Below are 16,807 nucleotides of genomic sequence, written 5' to 3' on the forward strand. Positions count from 1 at the left end.
ATATATAGACTGTTGCATATGAGCTAAGAACTGCAGATTTTATTAGGAGCACTGGGGATACTTAGGAGTTTTTGTTTTTTTTTTAAATATCTACAGAGTAAGATTTACACCATTTCACACTCTGAGCAGAGAGCTCCAGCGAAGCCAGTGTAATTACTTCAGGAAGTCCTGCTGGGATCTCAGGAATAAATACATATTATTAAAATTTTAGTTTGAATGTACTGATTCTTGGTGTAAAGACTCACAGTTTCCATATCTGTAGAGTACCCAAAGATTCACAACGACATAACCAACTAGGTGGGGTTTAGGAGCTATGCTTTGAGAAGTGATTCAGTACAAATCTGAAATGACTGAAGCAGTGCATTTATTCACATTTGAACTCCACTGGAGTCAGGGAAGAAGTGTCATCTTCTAATCCAAGAATGAAGTCTTCAGGTAATGTTTCAGGAGCTATCTGAGCTAACTGGTCATCATAAGAACGTAGGGTCCACAATTTCTCTAATTCATAGGTTTCTCTGGTTTCTGGAAGCATCAAGTGAATCACCATGTTGCCTATCAACAACAGATAAGAGTTAAAATGAAAATGAAGCAGTTCATTTCCTTTTATCCTTATGGTCACACAAACCTCTGTGACAATCAGAGCAGTGGTTCTCAAAGATGAATCCCAGATTATCATTACATGGGAACCTGTGGACCACCATCTAGCAAAAATACCACAGAGGTTTTCTCAGTACATCATACAGGAGGTACATGATGTAACATTGCTGGTGATGGAACACTATCCAGGTGACTAAAGTTGAGGTCTGTCAGGATTCACTTGGGAGACAATTCTCCATGGATATCATTTATACACAGCCTGGGAACAAAGTACTGCCTGCCTTTTGTTCTTGACAATCTTTTCAAAGATATTTGTGTGGCTAATAGTTTCACAAAGAAATAACCATTCCTTCCAGAACAAGGGGTAGGTTTGCTTTACAGCAGTGGTTCTCAATAAGGGACATTTTCACAACTGGGTGGTATAGAGAAGAAGGGAGAATAGTAAGATGCTACAATTCACAGGATGTTTCTCCCCACCCCCACCAGGATTACTGGCTCCAGAATGTTCATAGTGATGAAGCCGAGAAACTCTTTAACAGCCTTGGCAGAAAATGTCTTCCACCAGAGTAAATGCAGGCCTGCTGCCTGCCCATTTATAGAAGATGATCCCCTAGTCTCAGGTTTTCTCTTAGAACTAACTGTATGAGAAGGTATCATCAAGCCCTGTGTCACTCTACAGAAACGAGGGCTTGGGGAACCTGGTGCAAAAAATACTGCCATTGCTCAGAGTAATAAACTGTCCATCTCTAACCTTGGAATAGTCTTTTACCAATACCCATGAAACTGGCCAACTTTTAGTAACTTACAAGGAAGATAAAATCTTAGACCCTTCACAGTTCTTAACTATTACTGTTTAGTAAGTATCTTGTGGGGAAATACTTGAAACTGCATATATTAATACCCAAATTCACTAGTTCTATTCAAAATTCCAGTTCTCTATCTTGTCTTCCCCTGTGCCTAGAATGCCCTTTACCTCATCTGAGTTATTTAAAGACAAGGTTATATGTATGCCAAGCCACCTTATGCTACCATTAAGGGATCTCTCCATCCTGTTCACCATCTTTCAGGCATCTGTGGCTAGTTACATTATCAGGTTAGGTAAGGATTTCACATGTGAGTAAGACCACCTGGGTTATAATTAAAACTTAAAATTTGTTAATGGAAAAAACACTTAGCAATTTGATCTCAATCCTTTTGCAATAGAAAACAGTTCAAGATTAGTGCAATACCACATATTTATCTGTAAAGTATGCTAAAATAACTTACCAAAATCCATACAGAGCCAGTCATCAGTGTCCTTCCCTTCGATCTTAACATGAGGCTCACTTTTACTTTTCATGTATTTGTACTGAAAAAAGCCAGGTCATATATTAAAGGTGAAGGGGATGAGGGAAATCTCTGCCCTGAGGGTCTGAGGGCATTTTTTTTGGTCTTAATTTAGAACTAGCTTACTCATTCCTTTTAGCTATGCTTTGCCCTGTAATCAGTAACTTAAGAGAAAACATTTCCCTCCTAATCCTACCTCCTACACTTCTCTGAATCCTCCTGCCTAAAAACCCTTGACAGGGCCACACTACTCATTCACCAATGTTGTCTAAGGCAGAAAGGCTTAGGCTCACTCAGCATATGATGCTCACTTACATCACCCTTTTCCATTCTAACTTCCCTTAACTCTGAGAGGTGGCAGACACTGCCTTCCTGTTTCAAGGCTAGGTCTCCTTAGGTTTATTGATTTTCTCTCATCTACATGAAAATGTTAGTGAAATTTTAACACCTCTCATGTCTATTCTCAACAGACAGATTTAACATCAAATAAAACAGACAGAAGTCAAAACTATTAACAAGTGACAAAGATATTATATAATGATAAAAGGAGCAGCTAAGCAAGATGATGTAACAATTATAAACATGGAACATTGACAGAATTTAAGGGCAAAATAAACAGCAACCCTATACAGGAGACTCAGTACCCCATTTTCAATAATGAATAGAACAATGTGACAGAGATCAGAAAGGATACAGAGTACTTAACAGTACAGACCAGTCAGACCTAAAAGACATGAATAGAACATTCCACCCAACAGCAGAGTATACATTTTTCTCAATTGTACATGAAACATTCTCTAGGATAGATACTATGTTACGCCACAAAACAAGGCTTAATAAATTTAAAAAGACAAATCATAGAACAAGTACTTTCTAATCACAATGAAATGAAACTAGAAATAAACAAGAAAATCAAATCCACAAATATGTGGAAATTGAACAAACACAGGAAAGTCAGAAAACATCTAAAAACAATTAAATTAAAATACAACACCAAAACTTACTGGATGCAGGAAAGCAGTCCTAAGAGGGAATTTCATAGTTAATAAAATGCTTACATGAAAAAAAAGTTTCCAAATCAACAACTTAAAATTATACCTTAAAGAATCAGGCAATGAATGAAACTTAAAGCTAGCTGAAATCAAAACCAAGGTAAAGCTAGATTGACTAAGAGAAAAATAGAAGATGCAAATAGCTAAAATCAGAAACAAGGGAATATCACATAAAGGGAAATAAAAAAGTATGAGTATTATGAACAACTGTACACCAACAAACTGGATAAACTAGATGAAGCAAATTCCCAGACATACATAACTTACTAAGCTTGGATCGTGAAACAGTCTAATAGACTTAATTTAGTAGAGTGATGGGACTCAATCAGTAATCAGAAAGCTCCTAACACAATTAGATTTCATTAAAAAAAAGGGGGGGGGAACCTCCCCACAAAGAAAAATCCTAACCAGACAGCCTCACTAGTGAATTCTATCAAAAATTTAAACAAAAGTTAACACAAATTCTACCACTCTTCCCAAAAAAATCAAAGAGGAGGGAATACTAAGTACTTAACTCCTTCTAAGACTACTATCACCCTGATACCAAGGCCAGAGACACAAGAAAACTACAGACCCACATCCTTGATGAATACTGATGCAACATAGCCTCAAGAAAATACAGCAAACCAAATTCAACAGCATACTAAAAGAATTATACATTATGACCAAGCAGGATTTATCCATTGAATGTAAGGATGGTTTCACATGAAAATCAATGTAATAAGCCACAATAACAAAATGGACAAAAAAACCACAGGATCATGTGAAATTTATGCAGAAAAAGCATCTGACAAAATTCAATACCCTTTCATAAGAACACTCAACAAACTAAGAATAAAAAGAAACTATCTCAAGATAATAAAGGCTATATATGAAAAGCCCCTAGCTATTATCATACTCAATGATGAAAGAAACTTTTTTCCTCTTTAAGATCAGGAACATAAAGATGTTCACCAAACTTGAGAGAAGAGTGGATGAACTCAGTAAGAACCTCTATAAAAATAGAAAAAAAAAGAAAAGAAAAATACATAAGAAGGAATCAATAGCTGAATAGCAGAAAGAAAAAGGAATAAAAAGGAACAAGGAAGGCGGAGCCAAGAGTGCACCAGACTACATCCACACCTGCGAGAACCCAGCGCCTTGTGAAGGGGGTAAGATACAAGCTGCGGCCCAGCGGGACCCGAGCACCCCTCACGCCAGCCTCCAGCAGGAGGAGAGGAGTCAGAGAGGGGAGGGAGAGAGAGCCCAGGACTGCTAAACACCCAGCCCCAGCCATCCGCACCAGAGCGCAGACACAGTGCGTGCGTGGGGTGCTGGAAACTAGGGAAACAGGACAGTAAGACCTGTGAGCGGGTCCCTGCAGCCAGTGCCCTGGAGACAAAGAAAGCGAGTGCTTTTCAAAAGTCTTAAAGGACAGGGACCCCACAGCTGCACAGAAACATCCAGGGACACTTAGCCCAGCAGCTGGGAATCCCAGGGAACTATGGGCACCCTAACCCGCCAGGCAAAAGTGCACCTCAGAGGCCCCTCACGGAGACAAACAGCCTTCCAGCCGTTTCCCCAACAATGCAGCTCCGCCATATCAGAGAAGCAGCCTGAGGTAGGCCACGCCCACAGCAACCGCAGAGCTAAACCTCATAGCGGCCGGGCAAGAATAAGAAGCCCCATCTGTGTGCAGCTCCCCAGCACAAGGCACTAAAGGTTGCTGTTCTCCCAGGAGAGGAAAGGAACAAACCAACAAGAAGGGACGTTCTCCCAGCCTATCACTCGCGCCAGCTCCGCAAACTATCTCTATCGCCATGAAAAGGCATAATTTGAGACAGACCAAAATCAGTCAGCCCCTGAGAAGGAGATAGACCTAACCAGTCTACCTGAAAAAGAATTCAAAATAAAGATCATAACCATGCTGACAGAGCTGCAGAGAAATATACAAGAGTTAAGGGATGACGTCTGGAGCGAGACAGGGAGATTACAGAAATGAAACAATCTCTGGAAGGATTTATAAGCAGAATGGATAAGATGGAAGAGGCCATTGATGGAACAGAAACCAGAGAACAGGAACACATAGAAGCTGACGCAGAGAGAGAGAAAAGGATCTCCAGGAACGAAACAATATTAAGAGAACTGTGTGACCGATCCAAAAGGAACAATATCCGCATTATAGGGGTACCAGAGGAAGAGAGAGAGAAAGGGATAGAAAGTGTCTTTGAAGAAATAATTGCTGAAAACTTCCCCAAACTGGGGGAGGAAATAATCAGTCAGACCATGGAAGCACACAGAACTCCCAACAGAAGGGACCCAAGGAGGACAACACCAAGACATATAAAAATTAAAATGGCAAAGATCAAGGATAAGGACAGAGTTTTAAAGGCAGCTAGAGAGAGGAAAAAGGTCACCTACAAAGGAAAACCCATCAGGCTATCATCAGACTTTTCAACAGAAAACTTACAGGCCAGAAGAGAATGGCATGATATATTTAATGCAATGAAACAGAAGGGCCTTGAACCAAGAATACTGTATCCAGCACGATTATCATCTAAATACAAGGGAGGGATTAAACAATTCCCAGACAAGCAAAAGTTAAGGGAATTTGCCTCCCACAAACCACCTCTACAGGGTATTTTAGAGGGACTGTTCTACACAGGAGCACTCCTAAAATTAAACATGTCACCAGAGAAGATAAAATCACAGCAAAGAAAGCAGACCAACCAAATACTAACTAAAGGCAAAAAATAAAATCAACTACCCACAAAAGTAGTTAAAAGAAACACAAAAGAGTATAGAATAAAACAACCAACATATAAAGAATGGAGGGAGAGGAATAAGAAGGGAGAGAAGTAAAGAAATAAATTGTACAAAGAAAGCAAAAAGCCTCACAAACACATGGAGGCTTAACAACACGCTCCTAAATAGTCAATGGATCAGTGACCAAATTAAAATGGAGATCCAGCAATATATGGAAATAAATGACAACAACAACACAAAGCCCCAACTTCTGTGGGACACAGCAAAAGCAGTCTTAAGAGGAAAGTATATAGTAAGCCAGGCATATTTAAAGAAGGAAGAATTAACCCAAATGAATAGTCTAATGTCACAATGATCAAAATTGGAAAAAGAAGAACAAATGAGGCCTAAAGTCAGCAGAAGGAGGGACATAATAAAGATCAGAAAAGAAATAAATAAAATTGAGAAGAATAAAACAACAGAAAAAATCAATGTAACCAAGAGCTGGTTCTTTGAGAAAATAAACAAAATAGATAAGCCTCTAGCCAAACTTATTAAGAGAAAAAGAGAATCAACAAATATTAATAGAATCAGAAACAAGAATGGAAAAATCACAACAAACTCCACAGAAATACAAAGAATTATTAAAGACTACTATGAAAACCTATATGCTAACAAGCTGGAAAATCTAGAAGAAATGGACAACTTCCTAGAAAAATACAACCTTCCAAGACTGACCAAGGAAGAAACAGAAAAGTTAAACAAACCAATTACGAGCAAAGAAATTGAAGCGGGAATCAAAAAACTACCCAAGAACAAAACCCCCAGGCCAGATGGATTTACCTCAGAATTTTATCAGACATACAGAGAAGACATAATACCCATTCTCCTTAGTTTTCCAAAAAATAGAAGAGAAGGGCATACTCCCAAACTCATTCTATGAAGCCAACATCACCCTAATACCAAAACCAGGCAAAGACCCCACCAAAAAAGAAAATTACAGACCAATATCCCTGATGAACGTAGATGCAAAAATACTCAATAAAATATTAGCAAACCAAATTCAAAAATATATCAAAAGGATCATACACCACGACCAAGTGGGATTCAGCCCAGGGATGCAAGGATGGTACAACATTCGAAAATCCATCAACATCATCCACCACATAAACAAAAGAACAGAAACCACATGATCATCTCCATAGATGCTGAAAAAGCATTCAACAAAATTCAACATCCATTCATGATAAAAACTCTCAGCAAAATGGGTATAGAGGCCAAGTACTTCAACATAATAAGGGCCATATATGATAAATCCACAGCTAACATCATACTGACCAGCAAGATGCTGAAAGCTTTTCCTCTGAGATAGGGAACAAGACAGGGATGCCCACTCTCCCTCCCCACTGTTTTTCAACACAGTACTGGAGGTCTTAGGCATGGCAATTAGACAAAACAAAGAAATACAAGGATTCCAGAATGGTAAAGAAGAAGTTAAACTGTCACTATTTGCAGATGACATGATATTGTACATAAAAAACCCTAAAGACTCCACTGCAAAACTACTAGAACTGATATCGGAATACAGCAAAGTTGCAGGATACAAAATTAACACACAGAAATCTGCGGCTTTCCTATACATTAACAATGAACCAATAGAAAGAGAAATCAGGAAAACAATTCCATTTACAACTGCATCACAAAGCATAAAATACCTAGGAATAAACCTAACCAAAGAAGTGAAAGAGCTATACCCTGAAAACTATAAGACACTCTTAAGAGAAATTAAAGAGGACACTAACAAATGGAAACTTATCCCATGCTCTTGGCTAGGAAGAATTAATATAGTCAAAATGGCCGTCCTGCCCAAAGCAATAAACAGATTTGATGCAATCCCTATCAAATTACCAACAACATTCTTCAATGAACTGGAACAAATAGTTCAAAAATTCATATGGAAACACCAAAGACCCCGAATAGCCAAAGCAATCCTGGGAAAGAAGAGTAAAGTGGGGGGGATCTCACTCCCCAACTACAAGCTCTACTACAAAGCCATAGTAATCAAGACAATTTGGTACTGGCACAAGAACAGAGCCACAGACCAGTGGAACAGATTAGAGACTCCAGACATTAACCCAAACATATATGGTCAATTAATATTCAATAAAGGAGCCATGGACATACAATGGGGAAATGACAGTCTCTTCAACAGATGGTGTTGGCAAAACTGGACAGCTACATGTAAGACAATGAAACCGGATCACTGTCTAGCCGTATACACAAAGGTAAATTTGAAATGGATCAAAGACTTGAATGTAAGTCATGAAACCATAAAACTCTTAGAAGAAAACATAGGCAAAAATCTCTTGGACATAAACATTAGCAACTTCTTCATGAACATATCTCTCCGGGCAAGGAAAACAAGTAAAAATGAACAAGTGGGACTGTATCAGGCTGAAAAGCTTCTGTGTAGCAAAGGACATCATCAACTGAACAAAAAGGTACCCTACAGTATGGGAGAATATATTCATAAATGACAGATCCAGTAACGGCTTGACATCCAAAATATATAAAGAGCTCACACACCTCAGCAAACAAAAAGCAAATAATCCAATTAAAAAATGGGCAGAGGAGCTGAACAGACAGTTCTCCAAAGAAGAAATTCAGATGGCCAACAGACACATGAAAAGATGCTCCACATCACTAGTTATCAGAGAAATGCAAATTAAAAGCTCAATGAGATATCACCTCAAACCAGTAAGGATGGCTACCATCCAAAAGACAAACAACAACAAAGTTGGCGAGGTTGTGGAGAAAGGGGAACCCTCCTACACTGCTGGTGGGAATGTAAATTAGTTCAACCATTGTGGAAAGCAGCATGGAGGTTTCTCAAAATGCTCAAAATAGACATACCATTTGACCCAGGAATTCCACTTCTAGGAATTTACCCTAAGAATGCAGCACTCCAGTTTGAAAAAGACAGATGCACCCCTATGTTTATCGCAGCACTATTTACAATAGCCAAGAAATGGAAGCAACCTGAGTTTCCATCAGTAGATGAATGGATAAAGAAGATGTGGTATATATACACAATGGAATATTATTCAGCCATAAGAAGAAAACAAATCCTACCATTTGCAAGAACATGCATGGAGCTAGAGGGTATTATGCACAGTGAAATAAGCCAAGCGGATAAAGACAAATACCAAGTGATTTCACTCATCTGTGGAGTATAAGAACAAAGGAAAAACTGAAGGAACAAAACAGCAGCAGAATCAGAGAACCCAAGAATGGACTAACAGTTACCAAAGGGAAAGAGACTGGGGAGAATGGGATGGTAGGGAGGGATAAGGGTGGGGAAGAAGAAAGGGGGTATTATGATTAGCATGTATAATGTGGGGGGTGGAGGAAAGGGGAGGGCTTTGCAACACAGAGAAGACAAGTAGTGATTCTACAACATCTTACTATGCTGATGGACAGTGACTGTAATGGGGTTTGTGGGGGTGGCCTTGGTGTAGGGGAGAGCCTAGTAAACATAATGTTCTTCATGAAATTGTAGGTTAAGGATAACAAAATATAAAATTAAAAAAAGGAACAAGGATAGGTTAAGGGAGCTCTTACAGGGCAGCAAATATCATAAAAATATTTGCATTATAGGATCTGAGAACAAGAATTGAGGGAGAAGAGTAGGACATTTATTTAAAGAAATAATAGTTGAAAACTTCCCTAACCTAAGAGAGGAAACCGTCATCTATGTCCCGGAAGCACATAGAGCCCCAGTTAAGATGAACCCAAGGAGGCCCACATCACAACACTTAATAATTAAAACGTCAGAGATCAAAGACAGAGAGAAACATTTAAAAGCAGTGAGAGAAAAGCAACGAATTACCTTAAAGGGAAACCCCTTAAAGCTATCAGGTGATTTTTCAGCAGAAACTCTACATGCCAGAGAGGATGGCATGATCTATTCAAAGTCCTGAAAGAGAAAGACCTAAAACCAAGAATACTCTACCCAGCAAGGTTATAATTTAGAAATGAAGGAGAGAGAAAAAGCTTCTCAGGTAAGCCACCACTAAACCAGCCTTATAAGAAATATAAAGGGACTTCTTTAAAAGGAAATGAAAAAGCTACTAAGTAGAAACAAAATTATGAAAAAAAATTTCACTAGTAGACACAAACAGCAAAGGTAGTAGACACTTAAAAGCTAGTAAGAATATTAAAAAAAACAAGTAGTAAAACCAACTACTTCTAAAAATTAGTTAAGGAAATCAGTAATAAGTAGTAAAGACACCACATAAAATGCAGAAGGAGAGAGTTAAAAATCTAGTGCTGTCAGAATGCATTTGAACTTATTATAACTGCTATATATGTAAGACATCACATATATACCACATGGTAACCATAAACCAAAAACCTGTGATACACAAAAATAAAGAGAAAGGAATCCAACTATAACATGAAAGAAAGTTATTACACACGAACAAAGAGCAAAAGAAAAGTTCAGAGAATAGCAACAAAAACGACCAGAAAACATTTAACAAAATGGCAGTAACATATATATCAATAATTACTTTAAATGTAAATTGACTAAATGGTACAAATGACATAGGGTAACAGAATAAGATCCATCTATATGCTGCCTACAGGAGACTCACTTCAGACCTAAAGACACACAGACCAAAACTGATGGGATGGAAAAAAAGATATTCCATCAAATAGAAATGAAGAGGGGGAAAAAAAGCTAGAGTAGCAGTATTTGTATCAGACAAAATGGACTTTAAAACAGATACAAAAAAGGGACAAAGAAGGGCATTATATAACGACTAAGGGCTCAATCGAGCAAAAAGATGTAACAATTGTAAACATCTGTGTAACCAACAGCAGGGCACCTAAGTACATAGAGCAAATATTAACAGACATGAAGGGAGAAGTTGACAGTATGGTTCACAGTAGGGGACTTTAACACCCTGCTTACATCAGTGGATAGATAATCCAGACAGAAAATCAATAAGAAAACAGTGGCTTTGAGTGACACATTAAACCAAGTGGACCTAACATATACAGAACATTACATCACAAAACAGCAGAATACTCATTCTTTTCAAGTACACATGGAATATGCTCCAGGATATACATGTTAGGCCACAAAGTCAGTCTTAATAAACTCAGAAAGACTGAAATCATACCAAACATCTTTTCCAACCACAACAGTATGAACCTGAGATCAATTACAGGAAAAAAAAATTGGAAAAAATATGAACATATGGAGGCTCAACAGCATGCTACTAAATACAATGGGTCAATGAAGAAATTAAAGAAGAAATAAAAAAGTTGGGGGGAGAACAATGAAAACAAACACAACAATGCAAAAATCTTATAATGCAAAAGCAGTTCTAAGATACAGGCCTACCTCAAGAAATAAGAAAAACTCAATCTACTCTACACCTAAAGGAACTAGAAAAAGAAGAACACCAAAGCTAACAGAAGGAAGGCAATAAAATCAGAGCAGAAATAAATGAAACTAAAAAAAGAAAAGTACAAAGGATCAATAAAACTAAGTTGTTCTTTGAAAAGATAAAATTGAAAACCTTTAGCTACATTTGTTAAGAGAGAAGGCAAATAAAATCAGAAAGAAATGAAAGAAATTATAACTGACACCACAGAAATACAAACAATTGTTAAAAGATTACTATGAAGTTATTTGCAAACAAATTGGACAACCTAGAAGAAATGGATAAATTCCTAAAACATGCAATCTCCCGAGACTGAACCAGGAAGAAATGGAAAATCTGAACAATAACTTGTAATGAAACTGAAGCTGTAATTAAAAACTCCCAATAAACAAAAGTCCAGGACAGATGGCTTCATAAAAACAAACATTCAAAGAGTTAACACCTACCCTTCTCATAGTATTCCAAAATATTCAAGAGGAAGGAAAGCTTCCAAATTTATTCTACAAGACCAGCATCATTCTAATACCAAAACCAGATGAAATCTACAGAGAAAATTACAGACCAATACCCCTGATGAATGCAGATGCAAAAATCCTTAACAAAATATCTGCAAGCCAAATTCAAAAAAGCATTAAAAGGATCATTCACCATGGCCACAAAGGATTTACTCCAGAGATAGAAGAATGGTTCAATATCCACAAATCAATGTGATACACATCAGCAAAAGGATAAAAAGAATAACAGATGCTGAAAAAGTTGTTTTTTTTAAAATATGGAATGCTTTATGAATTTGGGTGTCATTCTTCTGTAGGGGCCATGCTAATCTTCTCTGTATCATTACTATATGTATCTGTATTGATTAGTGTATGTGCTACTGAAATGAGCACTGAAAAAACATCTGCTAAAATTCAGCATCCATCATGATAAATTCTCAAGAAAGTGGATAAAAGAGGAACATCCCTCAACGTAACAAAGGCCATATATGACAAACCCACAGCTAACATCAGACTCAAGGGTGAAAAGCTGAAAGCTTTTCCTCTATGACCAGGAACAAGACAAAGATGCCCAATCGCACCGCTTTTATTCAACATAGAACTGGAAGTCCTACCACAGTAGTCAGGCAAGAAAAAGGGGGAAAAAAAACACATCCAAATTGGTAAGAAATAAATAAAACTGTCACTATTTGCAGATGACATGATATATAAAGACCCTAAAGACTCCACCAAAAAATGACTAGAATAAATGTATTCAGTAAAGTTGCAGAACATAAAATCAACATATAGAAAACTACTGCATTTCTACATATACAAAATGAACCAGCAGAAAGAGAAAATAAGAAAACAATCCCATTTACAACTGCATCAGAAAGAATACCTAGGAATAAATTTAACTAAGAGGTGAAAGACCTATACTCTGAAAATTATAAAACACTGACAAAAGAAACTGAAGAAGACACAAATAAATGGAAAGCTATCTTATGCTCATGGGTAGGAAGAATCAATATTGTTAAAATGGCCAGACTGTTCAAATTTACAGATTCAGAGCAAAAAATACCAGTGGCAGTTTTCACTGAACTAGAGTAACTAATCCCAAAATTTGTGTGGAACAAGAGCCCCTGAATAGCCCAAGCAATACTGAGAAAGAAGAACAAAGCTAGAAGTATCACACTCCCTGATTCCAAACTATACTACAAAACAACAGTAATCAAAACAGTAATGGTACTGGCACAAGAACAGATACACAGACCAATGGAACAGAATAGACAGCCCAGAAATAAACCCATGCCTATATGGCTAAGTTATATACAATGGGGGAAAGACAGTCTCTTCAATAAATGGTGTTGGGAAAACCAGGCAGCTTCATGCAAAAAGAATGAAACTGGACTACTGCCTTACACCGTACACAAAAAGTCAAACTAAATATAAGACTTGAAACCATAAAACAGGCAGCAAACTCTTGAATATCAACATTAGTAACTTTTCTAGGTATGTCTCCCTAGGCAAGGAAAACAAAAGCAAAAATAAGCAGGAGTACATCAAACTAAAAAGCTCCTGCATAGTAAAGGAAACCATCAACAAAACAAAAAGGCAACCTGCTATATGGGAGAATATATTTGCAAATGATGTATCTGATAAGAGGCTAATATCCAAAATATATAAAGAACTTATACAACTCAACACACAAAAAAAACCCCACCAAATAATCAGATTAAAAAATGGGCAGAGGACCTAAACAGACATTTTTCCAAAGAAGACATACAGATGGCCAACAGGCACATGAAAAGATGCTCAATATCACTAATCATCAGGGAAATGCAAATCAAAACCACAATGAGATATCAACTCACACCAGTCAGAATAGCTAATAACAGCAAGACAAGAAATAAGTGTTGGTGAGTGTGTGGAGAAAAGAGAACCAGCATACACTGCTGGTGGGATTACAAACTGGTGCAGCCTCTATGGGAAGCAGTATGGAAGTTTCTCAAAAAACTAAAAATAGAAATATCATATGACCCAGCAGTTTTACTTGTGGGGATTTAAATGAAGAACAAAATCACTCATCCAAAAAAATATATGCACTCCTATGTTTATCACAGCATTATTTACAATAGCGAAATGCAGAAACCTAAATGTCCATTGACAGATAAATAGATAAGATGTAGTACATATATACAATGGAATATTAGCCATAAGAAAGAACAATCTTGCTGTTTTTGACAACATGGATGGACCTTGAGGGTATGATGCTAAGTGAAATAAGTTAGACAAAGACAAATCTATGATTTCACTTATATGTGGAATCTAAAAAAAACAAGCAAAACAAAATTAAAAAGAGACTCACTGATAAATACAGAGAACAGACTGGTGGTTACCACAGAGGAGTAGAGGAAAAAAAACTAGAATGTTTCATTTCTTCATCTGGATGATGGTTACATGACTGTATACACATGTCAAAATTCATCAAGCTGTACATTAAGATTTGTGCATTTTATTGTATGTCCTTCAAGATAAAAATACTAAAAATTATTTTTAAAAAATCAAGGATATGAACAGGTATTTCTACACTCAACATTTATAGCAGCATTATTCACAACAGTCAAAGGTGGAAGCAACCCAAATATCTGTTCATAGATGAACAGATAAAATGTGGTGTGTATACACATACATACAAAGTGTACACTTATACATTTAAGCTATAAAAAAGGAAATTGACACATGCTACAACATGAACCTTGAAAATATGCTAAGTGAAATAAGCTGATCACAAAAGGACAAATACAGTATGACTCCACTCATATGAAGTACTTAGAGCAGTTAAATACATATTAGAGACAGGAAGCAGAATGGTGGTTCATTGGGGGTAGGAGGAAAATGGGTTATTGTTTAATGTGTAGAATTTCAGTTTTATAATATGAGATGAATGTAATGGTTGTACGATATGAATTAACTAATGACACTTAACTGTACCTTTAAAAATGATTAAAATATTCAGCTTTATGTTGTCTATTTTACCACAAAATTTTCTTGATCTTGCATTTTAATCCTTCCTCATCTAAAACTCTGTACAAGTAACTTCAATTCCCGTGCCCTACCTCTTCCAAGGAAACTTCTTTTTTTGTCATTGATATACACTCTTACGAAGGTTTCATATGAAAAAAAATGTGGTTATTACATTCACCCATATCAAGTCCCCCTCATGCCCCACTGAAGTCACTGTTCATCAGTGTAGTAAGATGCCAGAGTCACTACTTGTCTTCTCTGTGCTACACTGTCCTCCCCATGACCTCCTCATACCATGTGTACTAATCCTAATACCCCTCAGACTCAAAAGGACATATGCATCCCTGTTTATCGCAGCACTGTTTACAATAGCCAAGATATGGAAGCAACTTAAGTGTCCATCAGTAGATGAATGGATAAAGAAGATGTGGAGCCTATACACAATGGAATACTATTCTGCCGTAAGAAAACAAATCCTACCATTTGCAACATGGTTGGAGCTAGAGGGTATTATGCTCAGTAAAAAAAGCCAGGCAGAGAAAGACAAGTACCAAATGATTTTCCTTATTTGTGGAGTATAACAACGAAGAAAACCTCATTCTTTTTATATCTCTAAATTCAGTAGTCATTTCTTAGTCTTCATCTTACTCGTCCTACTATTACAACTGGCAGAGACCCTGGGACCCTGCTTCTAACTCCTCTCCATGCTTTCCTGGTTCTCCTCCTGCCTCTGCAACTTTTTTTTTTGAATCTTCCTTTGTTCTGCCATGCTGCACCAGCATTGTTTTCAGCCCCCTTATTTCACCACCGTCGTCTAGGCAAAGCTAGCTACTCTGTTGGTCTTAACTGTTTCCTCTGACCAATTTTTAACAAGGTTAGAAAGGTATGCTCCCCTGTGAATAATGGTATCAGAATCTGCTCCATGTTCTAAGTACATTTTCTTCCTCATTCTAATTCCTATCCAGTCCAGTTGGAAATTGAACTGTTTTCCCTTTTCCTCAACCAGACTTGTGAATTTGGAGGGCAAGGAGAAAATCTTTTTATTTTTTCAATACTCAGCACAGTGCTTCAGAACACCGGACATGCTCCAACATTGAATTATACTCTAGTCCAGGGCTGTCCAATAGGATTTTTTTGCAATTATGGAAATGTTTTATACTTGTGTTATTGAATATGGTAACCATTAACCACATGTGGCCACTGAGCACCTGAAATGTGGCTAGTACAACTAAAGAAATGAAGTTTTAATTTTAACTTACAATTAAACGGCCATATGTGACTAGTGCCTACCACATTGAATAGTGCGGGTCTAGAAATCCCTCTGGGTTCTAGCCTGTTTTCTAGCCAGCCTATGGTTATTTTTTAAATATTTTTTTTCTCATGGTAATAAGAGACAAGAATTAGAAATATTCTGACTCACTGCGGATATTTGTCTCCATAGTGTCACTATCAACTAACATAAACAACTCACACAAATTCTGAAAATCCGGGCTTCTTATAACTTTATATGATGGGTTTCCTTCTTAAATTTTTAAGTGTTGCTCCTTAGCCTTATACACTGACACTGTACCATTAAGTTAATGGTTCCAAAGGGAAAAGAAAGCATCCTACCATTCTCACAATGTAGTAGGCCATGGCATGTAAGTGTCGGGTGGAAGTTCCACTACCAATCACAAAGTAATCTGTATATTTCATTTCTGGAGGAACCTTGATCACACAAATGTCTCTTGCATTTTCTTGCCTCAGAAGTGAAACCAGCACATCGATGTCAAACTTGGGAGTAGTATGATCTGAAATGCATAAAGATTTGCTCGTGTCAGGTAGCCAAATAGAAGACACTGAACGCACCCAGAGATGCTGGCAACTGACAGGGAAAATGCTCCTCCATTGGTAGTGTTTAGATCTTAATGTTTTGAAAGATGGCAGGGCCCAAGCCTTTTGGAAGCTGAACCTAGGCAATTGTTTCCTACAGCACCACTTCACTTTTATGGGAAGGGTGTCAGGTTACACAGAGCCACAATACATCCTTTGTTATTTCCACATGCAAATAGAACCATGTATCAGCAATAAATGACTGTCACTAGTACTTGAGGAAATGAACAATACACCTTAAACACAGAATTGCTCTAAAAGGATGAAAAACAGCAGCACACAC

The 16,807-nt window shown here is 37.4% G+C and overlaps 1 protein-coding gene and 1 non-coding gene across 5 annotated transcripts in view; both read right to left on the minus strand.

Annotated features, from left to right (window-relative positions):
• Positions 1–16,807, minus strand: part of MALSU1 (mitochondrial assembly of ribosomal large subunit 1) — a 64,857-nt gene that overhangs the window by 46,851 nt on the left and 1,199 nt on the right. For 3 of the 4 annotated variants that reach the window (XM_017673632.3, XM_073238702.1, XM_073238701.1), the window contains exons 2-4: positions 16,264–16,442; positions 1,864–1,945; positions 373–552 (exon numbers count right to left, since the gene is read on the minus strand). In XM_017673632.3, the coding sequence (XP_017529121.3) occupies positions 373–552; positions 1,864–1,945; positions 16,264–16,442 (441 nt within the window). Of the gene's footprint in view, positions 1–347; positions 553–1,863; positions 1,946–16,263; positions 16,443–16,807 lie in introns of those variants that run through there. The other variant, XM_017673634.2, reaches the window with a different exon arrangement.
• LOC118973163 (U6 spliceosomal RNA) lies at positions 11,919–12,020 on the minus strand. The gene has a single exon (XR_005062405.1). It is a non-coding gene; the product is annotated as a U6 spliceosomal RNA (small nuclear RNA).

The sequence above is a fragment of the Manis javanica genome, chromosome 6 (genome assembly GCF_040802235.1).
Source record: "Manis javanica isolate MJ-LG chromosome 6, MJ_LKY, whole genome shotgun sequence".
In the NCBI taxonomy this organism is placed as follows: domain Eukaryota; kingdom Metazoa; phylum Chordata; class Mammalia; order Pholidota; family Manidae; genus Manis; species Manis javanica.